Raw genomic sequence first — 13337 nt, 5'->3', positions numbered from 1 at the left:
GAATCTACTTCTGGGCTTTCCAACCTGGTGAGCACGTCTGCAACCGCAGAGCCTGCTCACCCTGACTATTTCAGCCGTGCTCTTAAACGGCTTCGAATGTGCTTCTTCATACAATAACAGCATCTTCCTATATTTGAAACAGGGCAAAATTCTACAAATAACATTCACCTGGATTTTCAAATTATGAACATGTGGGGACTGAATTCATTCTGAATCAGATTTAAGATAACTTCTGTGGCTGGGGTCAGGACAGCCAGATGTCTGCCCATGTACAGGAGCAAACATGTCTGGCACACGAATGTCAGCTCAAATAAAAATTTATGTGAAATAGTCCTGTCTAAAATGCCCTGTAACAAAATTACTAAAAGACAAACAGAAAGCCAGCAGTGATGTTTTTAAAACAATCTTTTAAAAAGATAGGCAGAAGACACTCTGAAGAATGTTGTACTTGTCCTGCAGAACAAGAGTTTCAAAATGACAGATTCTACCATGTTCCTCACCAATGAGGCAATCTCTCCTGAGGAACTTCATTATTTCTACTTGCCCCGTAATTGATGAGCATCTTGCAAAATGCAGGTCAAAACTTCCCCAGTGGTCTGAATTACACAACTGGGAATCTGTGCTGTAGTGTCACTGTCAACATCATTTCACTGAAGCTTCCTCCTTTAACTTCACAGTGAAACAAAAGTGACATATGCTTTTACCATTCATTTTTTAAATGTTTTATTAAATTGGAAACTCTACATATATGCTTTGAAATTTACACATTTGATAGTTGCAAAGCTTGCAAGCAAGCTCCTGGACCAACGAGTACGTTCTCCACCCAGGTTTAGCAAGCCCCACACTGGTACCAGGCATGGTCCCCTGCCCAGATTGCTGCTCGCTATCTAAGCTGCCACGGAAGCAGGCTTGTTATACTCTGGTCTTAGACCTGTGCTAGTGACCCCACTCCTGTCTCCATCATCCCCCACTGCCCTTGTTTCCTTGGCACTTAGCACAGAACTTAGCTTGTAGGGGCACAGCATCTGCTGAAAGAAGAAAGAGAAAACTCCATGAGAGAAATGGTAACATTTCTGGGCACACACAGCTCAGATGCTGGGCACACACAGCTCAGGTACTAATAACAAGTCTCAGGAACTGAAGTGTAGCCTCAACTACAGCCTGGTAAGAACCCCTGCTCACAGCCCATTAGCTGAGGAATCACAAGTGAATTTACCTCTGAGCCTCAGTTTCCTCAACTGTAAGAAAGAGGACCAGGCCGGGCACGGTGGTTCACGCCTAGAATCCTAGCACTCTGGGAGTACCTAGGCCAGATGATTGCTTGAGGTCAGGAGTTCAACACCAGCCTGAGCAAGAGCGAGACCCCACCCCCCATTCTCTACTAAAAATAGAAAAATTAGCTGGGCACTGTGGTATGTGCCTATAGTCCCAGCTACTCAGGAGGCTGACGCAGGAGGATGGCTTGAGCCCAGGAGCTTGAGGTTGCTGTGAGCTAGGCTGATGCCATGGCACTCTAGCCCAGGCAACAGAGTGAGACTCTGTCTCAAAAAAAAAAAAAAAAGAAAGAAAGAAAGAAAGAAAGAAAAAGAAAAAACCCCCCAAAAATTTTAATCAGTGGAGTAAAGCAGATTGTCCTCCTAATGTGGGTTGGACTCATCCAATTAGATGAAGCCCTAAAGAGAAAAAGAATTACCCTGCTCTGAGCAAGAGGGAATTCTCTACCAGTCAGCCTTCAGGCTGGAATTGCACCCCCAGCTCTCTGGGGTCTGCAGCCTGCCAGCCCACACTGCAGGTTTGGACTTGCCAGTCTGCATAACACATGAGCCAACTCCTTATAGGAATTCTCTTGCTATTATTAAATATACACATCCTATCAGTTCTGTTTCTCTGGAGAACATAATGGAATATTATTCAGCAGTAAAAAAGGAATGCAAAAAGCAATTTGTAGATTACTTATGATTTTTTTTATAAAGCTTATAAGCAAAACCAGAATACATTATTTACAAATGCATTTGTATAACTAGTCTTTAAAAGAAAGAAACAAACAAACAAACAAGGGAATGATGAAATACTCTAGAACACCTTCACCCCTGGCAAGAAGCCCTCATTAGGAGCTTCCCTGTGGTACACAATGGTTGAGTTCTCCAGCTATGAGGTTGGCTCTGAGGCATGTATTAGTATGCTTGAAAACTTATATTTGTCACCTATTGTTTTACATGAATTTAAAGTTGTAGAATAAAGCATTTCTAAACTAGAGGTAGATGAGAGAAATGCTGTAAGAAAGACACAAGACACAAGAAACGCAATATGTTCAACAAACGCCACGCCAGAAGCAGGCCAAAGCTGAGACACCCTGGCCCCCCTTGGCTTCCCAGAACAGTTTAGAAGGTCCGATCTGACCTGAAGCCCCACAGGGTCCAGAGCTTTCCGGATGTCCCTCCCTCTCTGATTATGAGAACATACATCCACTTAGTTTGTATGTAGGATGGAGATTAGAAATTATAACTGTGCTAATTCCTTGCTAGAGGGAGCACAGAACTGTAGGCACCTGCCACGCACTGACCACCTGCTAACCCATCCATGCTTATCCACCTCTAAGCTCTGTCATACATGGTTCCCAAAACTCCCCCCAGGCCGAAACTGCTCCTCCAGCCATTTTGAGGTGGATTATCACTTTAACAATCCTCTTCCCCACCCAACCCCAGGAATTTCTAGTTCCTGCAGGGTAAGGCCAGGAGCCACACCCTGGTGAAAGGCCAATGGAAAATGCAGGCCTCAGGGCACAGGCAGTCACCTGTTCAAGCAGAGTAGAAGCAAACACACCCAAGCACTGCCACGCAGCTCCTTCTGGCCCCTCCCCTCACAGGCCTGCCAAGTCCATAGTACATCTGGGGTTCACGGCTTTGGGGTAACACTGCCGAATGCAGGCCTCCCTGTCATGCCTAAAGTGGAATGGAACAGAATGGCAACTTAAAGTGCTTGCTGCTGGGCTTGGGTACATATTTCTGTATTTATGTCAATTCCTTCTATGACTGTTTTACTTAGATTTTTATTAGGATTAGCTGTAGAATTTTGTTATATGCCTTTGAAATATCTGTTAATATAGTCACATTGGTATTCTTTTTAATTTGATATAGTGAATTGTTATATATATTATATATATATAAATTTTTTTTAGAAATAGAGTCTCACTTTGTCACCTAGATTGGAGTGCAGTGGCATGATCACAGCTGAATGCAACCTGTAACTCCTGAGCTCAAGTGATCTCCTGGATCAGCCTCCAAAGTAGCTAGAACTATAGACACACATCACTACTCCCGCTAATTTTATTTTTTGTAGAGATAGGGTATTGCTATGTTGCCCAGGCTGGTCTTGAAATCCAGGCCTCAAGTGATCCTCCCCTCTGAGCCTCCCAAAGTACTGGGATTATAGGCATGAGGCACCACCATGCCCAGCCTATGTATAGCATTAATTGAGCATGTAATTATGTACCAAGTGCAGCTCTAACCATTTTATAGTTATTATTGTTTTTAGTCCTTCCATCAACCCCATACGGTGGTATTATTCTTGTCCTGCCAATTTTATAGATGAGGAGACTGAGGTTTAAGCAGACTGACTAATTTGGCCAAAGTCAGAGCATCAGTAGATGGCAAAGCTGGGACACACCATCCTCCAAACCCTGAGCCAGAGCTTTCTCTGACCAACACAATTCCTCGTGTTAGGCTATCCTTGCAATTCTAGAATAAACTTTGGTCATGGAGAATTAATCTTTTAATATACTACTGTATTCAAATTATTTTTTATTTAGAAATATATTTTTAAATGTTGTAAATATATATAAACATATGTGCATTAACACACATGTACAATCATGAAATTGATCTATAATTTTCTCTAGACCATGGATGGAACATGGTCTAGAGAAACAAATAACACTTTTACAAAGAAAGAGACATATTTGACTACACAAAAATCTTAAAATTTAATGACAAAACACAGGTATACAATTTTAAAAAATATTATAGAAACAGTAGCTGAGGACATATCTGCAATACATACAACAAATGATTTATAGCCCTAATATATAAACAACTCTTAAAAATTGCAAGGAAAGGCCGTGTGCAGTGGCTCACACCTGTAATCCTAGCACTCTGGGAGGTCGAGGCGGATTGCTCGAGGTCAGGAGTTCGAAACCAGCCTGAGCGAGACCCCATCTCTACTATAAATAGAAAGAAATTAATTGGCCAACTAATATATATAGAAAAATTAGCTGGGCATAGTGGCACATGCCTGTAGTCCCAGCTACTTGGGAGGCTGAGGCAGTAGGATTGCTTGAGCCCAGGAGTTTGAGGTTGCTGTGAGCTAGGCTGCCGCCACGGCATTCACTCTAGCCTGGGGAACAAAGCGAGACTCTGTCTCAAAAAAAAAAAAAAAAAAAAAATTGCAAGGAAAACAATCCCATCTGGGGGGGAAATGGACAAATGACAGGGGTATAGGATTCATAGCAGAAATTCAAATGACCAATAAACATGTGACACTATGCTCAATCTTAGTAGTATTCAGAAAATACAAATTAAAATAACAATGGAATATGCTATTTTCACCCATCAGATTAGCAAAAACAACATAACATTTAGTGCTGGTGGAACTGCCCAGTAAAGAGTGTACTTACACACTGCTGGTGCAAGTCTGCAAAAAGACATTAAAAATTCAATCTGGCCTAACCACTATGAACTACTAACGTGGAGACAGATCCAGAGTACAACATTCACCCCCTTGCTCCTTCGCTCATTCATTCATTCAACAATGAGCGCCTACAACAGGCCATGCACTTTTTCAGTTCTTTGTTTTCAAAAGAGCTTAAATTCAGGATTGTGTGAGCTCAAGGGAAGTGAAAATAGCAAGTTGCTGAGTGATGACTACGGTACATTCTTCCTTTTTCTTCTTCTTTTTTTTTTTTTTTTTGAGACAGGGTTTCTGTTTGTTGCCCTGGCTAGAGTGCAGTGGCATCACTGTAGCTCACAGCAACCTCAAACTCCTGAGCTCAGTGATCCTCTTGCTTTAGCCTCCCAAGTAGCTGGGACTACGTGTGCTCGCCACCACACCCAATTAATTTTTGTATTTTTTGTAGAGACATGGTCTCACTATTGCTCAGGCTAGTCTCGAACTCCTGACTTCAAGCAATCCTCCCATCTCTGCCTCCCAAAGTGCTAGGATTACAGGCATGAGCCACCTTGCCCAGCCAGCCTTCTTTCTTTTTTAAAAAATATGCATTTCTTATAGACAAACTAAGGCTTAGAAAAAAAAAACTAACTAAAATAAAAACATGGAATTATGTTTGTGAAGCCAGGAGAAAGCTGTGGAAGGCTCTGCTATACCAATGCAGTCAAGGTCCATTCATCTCAAAGGTTTGTTACCACCTGCCTGAAGGTTTATACATCTCTTTGTTTTGCTTGGCATGAGCATATAGTAACAAAAGCAATAGCCTGTAACTTTGAGAAGCCTAATAGGAAATATCACGAGCAACCTTGAGTTTACACATAAAACAAGAAGCACACAGGGACCACATTGAGTCAGTGGCAGAGTAGTGAGTCCACCCTCACCCTGCTGACCGGCTGCAAAGCCTGCCTCTTTGCTCCTAGATGACATTTCTCCTCACCCGTGTTCAGCCTCCCACACAAGGCAGAGTAGGAAGGTTTTCATGCTCATGTTGATGGCAAGTCTAGGGAGGCAGTCTGGCAACATTTCCGTAGTTCCTACGAATGTGGTGCTACACGTTTTGGCCTACAGTTCAGGTGACACCAATTCAACAGAGAGCAGTCACACCCTGGATGCATTCTAGTCTTTGTTTGATTCATGGATTTCCCATTCCACAGGGCACTGCACAAAGCATTGCCAAACTACTCCCTGCCCAGCACCCCTTCTTCTTCCTTCTGCCAACAGCATTCCAGCTGGGCTCTGGGGACTCTCCCCAACCCTTGGAAACCATGGTCCCTCCCAAAGCTAGCTCCTTTTCAGGTTCCTAAGTCTGAAGCCACCCACCCAGTGGCTTCCAAGGAACTGCTTCCGCTCAGGTCAGCTTGCAACCACAGAACCCTGATAGGCAAACTGTACTGTGACAGAGAGGAATGCATCCTATCAACCAATCTCCTGCAGTAGAGCACAGACAACAGGGCAACTGCAAAGCTCACCACTTAGGAGAAACAGCTCATGCCTCTACAAAGGACTGAGACTGAAACCCTAAAAACACTTTAAATGTTCTGACCACTGCCAAAGGCCCAATATAGTCACAGCTGTTTACATCTCTGTTCACAGAAACATAGATATTTAACATAGAAGCAGCTAAACACAGAAAGAAATTAATGGCCCAGGTCAGCTATCTCCTTCTCAATGAATTCCGACCCCTTCCTGCTGGGAGTACCTGCTGTCTCTTAAGGCACCAGCCACTTTCTAATTTGTGTTGTATTTAAATAGAGACATTGCCCCTCTAGGCTGAGAGCTTCCTGGGAGTGGAATCCCTAACTTACTAACAGACCCTGTGGCACAATGACCAATGGGACAAACACCCACATGTTGCCCAGTGTGCTACCCTCAAGCCCCTGCTTATGATGACGGTACTTGTTAGTGTAAATTTCCATATACACACATGTATATAACAGATATACATGTATATTATAGTGAAAATATACACAATGAACTATTTAAACCAATGCAACAGGTACACAGTTGTTTCTATGAAAACTACAAGTTGCTAAAATTTTAAATTAAAAAAAAACAACTGCCTACTGACCAAATTACAGTTGTGGGTAACACAGGTAAAACATGTGTAAAGGATAGTGTGAAAATTTATAAAAATCAAGGATTCTACACTCATGTTCCTTCACACAACTAAATTCTTAATCATCTTTACGCAAAAACTGGGTATCAAAGACAATAAATTATGGGTGTAGTTTATGCAAGAAAACACTTGGCAGTTCTGATCAGTAGACTGGAAGTACAAGAAAGGCCAACAAAAGATTGACCCATGACAGTACAGCAATTTTTTAAGTCAAAGATAAAACGTCTAAACTATGTTTTGTTTTTTAAATGATTCTTTGCTTTTTCCTCCTTCAATTAACTGACTGGTGGGTAGCTCCAGTCTCATGAGACAAATGCTGAGTGACCACTGGCTAGGTGTCATGTCAAGCCCTGGGGACAGTGGCTGCCTCATACACGAGGCAGTCAGGAAATAAACTCCCTAAGCCTGGTCTGAAGGAGCTATGAACTTAAATGTTTTCCCTGCCCTTAATGAAAATTGAACTACAATATAATTTGTTTAAAGACTAGGACAAGTTAACAGGAGTGCAGAATTCAGAATTCTCAATTTCCAGCCTGAAAGGAAAGCTCTAGGCCCCACACTTCCCTGAAGCTACTCTGACGTTCCTATATTAACCTAAAAAAACACTGCTCCCACCTCAAACTCGCCCACCTCCCCAGACTGAATCTGGAGATGAGGTAAAAAGCCCTGTGCTACCAAGAAAAGCATGACTGTGACCTTTGCTGGGCCACCCAGGACAGAGGGCTAGCTACACCTGATGCAAAGCCTCCAGGTGTAAAACTACTCCCTCTAATCAGTGTTTCCAGCATCTGGGAGTAAGAAGCAAAGTAAACCAAAAGGAAATGGAAACGAAATTTCTCCTACCCCATCTATGCCAAAAGGCTGCAAAGCTGTGACCTGTTTGACCGTTACAAGATTAACTCCAGGAAGGGCAGAAAACCTCCCCATTACAAAGAGACGCAGGTCTCTGCCCTTGGCACATCAACAGTACACCGGCTTGATAAATCTTGAGATTTCATCAACTTCATAAAGAGGCAACTGCTTGTCTAAAACAAGTAGCGGGGAGGGGCAGGAAAACCAAAGTGAGGCCCACATTTAGTTTTTTTATTCTAAATTAAGCCCTAAAAAAAGTGCGTGTGTATATATATGCGTGTTGGTTTGTCCCGTTTGGTAACCAAAGGTCAGGAAAGCTGGCTGCTCCCTATAAATATGAAAACAGGAAGTGCATGGGAACGGCATGGCCAGAGAGAAGCCCTCTCCTCTCTTAGCTGCACACCTCTCAGGATGAGGTGCTCACCCCCAGAGGCTGGCTGGCTCCCCTCAGCAGTTCCTGATGGGCTCCCCAGTGTGCCCGCTAGGGCGGCAGATGGTCACACTCAGAGGCTCTGCTGTGGTCCCAGCCTCCCAGTCCCCCACTGCTGGCCTCACTTCCTTCCACACACAGACCCTCAAGGCTCAGGAGGGTCACCCTTCACTAGCCAGCACTGTGCACAAGCCCTTGCAGACCCCTGAGAAGGGCCCACCTGGTTTTGAAACACTTGCAAACAGAAAAAGAACAGTACAAAGAAAAGCCCCTGCAACACACACACACACACACACACACACACACACACACACACGTGTGTCACCCAAATTCAGCTAGTTTTTAGCCTTCTGTCTACCTTTTCACCACATGGCATTTGGAAAAAGGGGTAAAGTTTGAAAATGCCCTGGAACTCTGAGAGGTGCTCCTGAGCAAACCCAGGTGCTGGCCCCAGACTCCGCACTCCTACCTGCACCTGACGTGAACCTACCCCCTCCATACCCCAGGCCCTCCCTCACTGACTGCAGGGCTGAGGTCCACTATAAGCACACTATAGAGTTGCTGGTGGCCTGCTTCACCTCCCACACCAGCACAAAAGGCACATCAAGGTTATCTTGACTGGGCCTCAGGGCCTGGCCCAACCCGAGACTCAGTGCTTTAATTTCAAGGTCTACAATCCCCTTGCTCTGTAGTTTTAGTCAAGCAACCTCTAGTTGATTTCCCTTTTCCCAGAATACAGAAGAAGCAAGCATTAGACAAGGAGAAAACACGAAAGGAAGACCAGGAGCGACACTGAGAGATTTAAAAGAGGGAAATGATAGCTAGCAAATGAGAACTTGCCCAACAGAAAAGGAAAAGCAATCCAAGCTAAGCAAAAAGATGCCAGTGTTGTCAGCCACAATGCTGGGCTGCAGACGTGGATGGCGAGTCTGGCAAGCATCCCAGCCGTTTAGGAAAGAGAGCGGCCACCCAACTGAGACACCCGCAAGTACAAGTCAAGGGCAGGATTAATCTGGTCAGATGAAATTAAACACCTAAAAAAAATGACCTTGGCTCCCCTCTCCCCGCCACCACCACATCCCAGCCCTGCTACCACCAGACCAGCTCCATCTCACCACACCTCAAACCTCACCTGCTCATTCCACCACAGGTCCGTGGAGGCCTTTCAGGGCCCTGCATTGTCCTGAGAGCAGAAAACACAGAAACGACAGGCCCCTGCTTGCAGACAGTGACGATCTAAGGCAGTGATGGAGATGCACGCTAAATCCACATGGAAGCTCGACGACTTCAGACACACAGCAGAGAGCGTTAGCCTGGGCGGCCATGGGGGAGGGGCGTTGGTGCTGTGACCTGAAGGAGGGAGGAGCCAGCCAGGCAAAGAGCATTCCAGGAGTGGGAGCCACTTGTGCAAAGACCCTAAGAAGGGGCAGTAGCTATTGTATCAACATTTATCCCTACATCTAATCTCTATCCATTTCTATTTATTCTAGAAAAACCTTCCCGAAACTCAGACCTCATCTCACTTTTCTCTTCTGCTTAAAAACCTTTGCTGGCCCCCACTACCTATCTATAATAAAGTCCCTGAGACCCGACACACAGACAGACAGATACTCCATTCCTCCATGAAGCTGTCCCTGACTAACAACTCCCCTCAGATCATTCTGGCAGCCTGTAGAGTCCACCCCACCATTGATACATAATTAACAAGGCGTTTCCAACGACTAGGGAGGGGGGTGTGCATCTGAATCTACACACAACACACCAAGACTGACCTGGGTTCAAATCCTGACTCTCCCTTACTAGTTATGTGACCTTAAATATCTTCGCTACCTCTCTGAGCCTCTATTTTTTCTATGTAAAAAGGTGATACCAGTACTAACCTTGCAGAGCTGCAGTGAGAATTGGATACAATGTATATAAAGTACCTGCCACATGGTGTGTGCTCAAACACTGATCACCACTGTTTTTACATGGACTGCTTAGCATCTCACATAGAAGAACTCCATCTCTACGCCCTAGACACATCCCTAAACACAGCTGGCTCTGCTCCTGAGGGGCCTCACTGACCACCTACCAAGGTGGTTCAAGATACCCCACCCCCAAGCCCAGAAACAACCACTATACACACACACCCATGACACCATGTTCAGAAGAACAGTGGCACATTAATTCTCTTATTTAAAAACCTGGCCGGGCGTGGTGGCTCACGCCTGTAATCCTAGCACTCTGGGAGGCCGAGACGGGCCGATTACTCGAGGTCAGTAGTTCGAAACCAGCCTGACCAAGAGTGAGACCCCGTCTCTACTATAAATAAAAAAAAAAAGAAATTAATTGACCAACTAATATATATAGAAAAAATTAGCTGGGCATGGTGGTGCATGCCTGTAGTCCCAGCTACTCGGGAGGCTGAGGCAGCAGGATTGCTTAAGCCCAGGAGTTTGAGGTTGCTGTGAGCTAGGCTGACGCCACGGCACTGACTCTAGCCTGGGCAACAAAGCGAGACTCTGTCTCAAAAAAATAAAAAAATAAAAAACCTCCCGGGTCGGGCGTGATGGCTCACACCTGTAATCCTAGCACTCTGGGAGGCCCAGGCAGGTTGATTGCTCTAGGTCAGGAGTTTGAAACCAGCCTGAGCAAGAGCAAGACCCCGTCTCTACTATAAATAGAAAGAAATTAATTGGCCAACTAAATATATATAGAAAAAATTAGCTGGGCATGGTGGCGAATGCCTGTAGTCCCAGCTACTCGGGAGGCTGAGGCAGTGGGATCACTTAAGCCGAGGAGTTTGAGGATGCTGTGAGCTAGGCTTACGCCATGGCACTCACCCTAGCCTGGGCAACAAAGCAAGACTCTGTCTCAAAAAAAAAAAAAAAAAAAAAAGGAATTACATTTTAAAATGTAATGTTTCCAAAGAACATGAAAGAAAAACAAAATTTTCTTTTAGGTTTGTCCCAGGCATCAAAGACAAGGAGAAGATAGTCCCTAAACACTTTTATTTCATAGCCACTGCCAGGTCCCCTCACATTTGGAGAGCCCACGTAGACGAGGGCACTGGGGGGGGGGGCGGCAGTGCTCAGCCTAAAATGACAGGCACACAACATGAGGGTGAGACCACAAGCAAATAATACTTGAACTCATTTTCATCAAGATACAATTCAATCTTCTACTTTCCTAAGATTGATTAATCCTGCCTCCTAGTAATTAAAGTAAAAAATACATTATGCAATAAACTGAAAATTTGGTTCAAAGATTCAAATCTCAACAGCCCATAAGAGTCCAGCCTCAGGGCCCATTGGCTAAAAGTCTAACTGCTCCTAACTACAGAAGCTCAGGAGTAACATCATGTAGTCACACCGATGAAGACTTCAGTGAAATGCAGCAAAGCATTTCTAAATAGCTCTTTGTACTACATGCAGTTCAGTTAAGAGTTCTCTCCAGGCCCGGTACAGTGGCTCACGCCTGTAATCCTAGCACTCTGGGAGGTTGAGGTGGGCGGATTGCTCAAGGTCAGGAGTTCGAAACCAGCCTGAGCAAGAGCAAGACCCCCATCTCTACTATAAATAGAAAGAAGTTAATTGGCCAACTACTATATATAGAAAAAATTAGCTGACTTGGGCCAGGCAGAATGGCTCCCGCAAAGAAGGGTGGCAAGAAGAAGAAGGGCCGTTCTGCTATCAATGAAGTGGTGATCCGAGAATACGCCATCAACATTCACAAGCGCATCCATGGAGTGGGCTTCAAGAAGCGTGCCCCTTGGGCACTCAAAGAGATCTGGAAATTTGCCATGAAGGAGATGGGAACTCCAGATGTGCGCATCAATACCAGGCTCAACAAAGCTGTCTGGGCCAAAGGAATAAGGAATGTCCCATACAGGATTCGTGTGCGGTTGTCCAGGAAACATAATGAGGATGAAGATTCACCAAACAAGCTCTATACTTTGGTTACCTATGTACCTGTTACCACTTTCAAAAATCTACAGACAGTCAACATGGATGAGAACTAACCACTGATTGTCAAATATATCAAATAAAGTTAAAAAAACAAAAAAAAGGCCGGGCGAGGTGGCTCACGCCTGTAATCCTAGCACTCTGGAAGGCTGAGGCGGGCGGATTGCTCTAGGTCAGGAGTTCAAAACCAGCCTGAGCAAGAACGAGACCCCGTCTCTACTATAAATAGAAAGAAATTAATTGGCCAACTAATATATATACAAAAACTTAGCTGGGCATGGTGGCACATGCCTGTAATCCCAGCTACTCGGGAGGCTGAGGCAGTAGGATTGCTTGAGCCCAGGAGATTGAGGTTGCTGTGAGCTAGGCTGACGCCACGGCACTCACTCTAGCCTGGGCAACAAAGTGAGACTGTGTCTCAAAAAAAAAAAAAAAAAAAGAAAAAGAAAAAATTACCTGGGCATGGTGGTGCATGCCTGTAGTCTCAGCTACTCGGGAGGCTGAGGCAGGAGGATCACTTGAGCCCAGGAGTTTGAGGTTGCTGTGAGCTAGGCTGACACCAGGGCACTCACTCTATCCTGGGCAACAGAGTGAGACTCTGTCTCAAAAAAAAAAAAAGAAAGAAAAGAAAAGAAAAGAAAAGAAAAGAAAAGAAAGAAAGAGTAAACAAATCACAGAAAGAAATCAAATCACCTTTTAAATTCATCTCATTTCTGTGGTCAGTCAATGCTACTTTGCTCATGAGGGCAGCCCTGGGCACTTGCAGTCATGGGTGGTCACAAGCCAACAGGCTTCAGCTAAAGAGGGGTATCCTTGAAAAAAACAGGACAATCTTAGAACGGCAGAGTCCTCATGTTATCCATGCACACATTTGTTCACACCACAAATGTCTGCCTACCAGTGACAAGCAAAGTCAGAGCTAAGAACTGTGGATTCTGACGTGGTGGTTCCTACATTCTGCCTCACCCAGTTCCTAGTCCTGCAGGAGAAGACAAACAGGTAGTCAGTGGTACCAGATGTGAGGAGCACCAGACAGGTGAGGACTGTGTACTCTGCAGGCCCAGGGGCAGGACACCTAGGTGGGGCAGGGGGCAGGGAACTAGAGTTGGGTTTTGAAGGGTGAGTAGGAGTTTAGCAGGCAAAGGTGGGAAGAAAGGACGTTCATAGCAGAGGCTACAAGATCTGCAGAAAGCACATTTGAGGGCCAGGCATGGTGGCTCACGCCTTTAATCCTAGCTCTCTGGGAGGCCAAGGCGGAAGGATCGCTTAA

The 13337-nt window shown here is 44.9% G+C and overlaps 2 protein-coding genes across 4 annotated transcripts in view; one reads left to right on the top strand and one right to left on the bottom strand.

The window, feature by feature from the left end:
• PACSIN2 (protein kinase C and casein kinase substrate in neurons 2) overlaps nt 1-13337 on the bottom strand; it is a 131086-nt gene that overhangs the window by 99693 nt on the left and 18056 nt on the right. The window contains exon 1 of one of the 3 annotated variants that reach the window (XM_076006938.1): nt 9253-9385. The exons of the other annotated variants lie outside the window; for them this stretch is intronic. The gene's annotated coding sequence lies outside the window, so the exon portion shown is untranslated. Of the gene's footprint in view, nt 1-9252; nt 9386-13337 lie in introns of those variants that run through there. 3 annotated transcript variants of the gene reach the window in all.
• On the top strand, nt 11707-12172 carry LOC109730309 (large ribosomal subunit protein eL31-like). Its single transcript, XM_076006941.1, has one exon. It carries the CDS (start codon nt 11746-11748, stop codon nt 12121-12123), a length of 378 nt encoding a protein of 125 aa, XP_075863056.1. The 5' UTR covers nt 11707-11745; the 3' UTR covers nt 12124-12172.

The sequence above is a fragment of the Microcebus murinus genome, chromosome 10, assembly GCF_040939455.1.
Source record: "Microcebus murinus isolate Inina chromosome 10, M.murinus_Inina_mat1.0, whole genome shotgun sequence".
In the NCBI taxonomy this organism is placed as follows: domain Eukaryota; kingdom Metazoa; phylum Chordata; class Mammalia; order Primates; family Cheirogaleidae; genus Microcebus; species Microcebus murinus.
The sequence above is the reverse complement of the archived record's forward strand: the minus strand, read 5'-3'. Positions and strand labels throughout refer to the sequence as shown.

Excerpts from the sequence above, each read along its gene's own strand:
- LOC109730309 (XM_076006941.1), top strand. The coding sequence starts at position 11,746 with ATGGCTCCCGCAAAGAAGGGTGGCAAGAAGAAGAAGGGCCGTTCTGCT.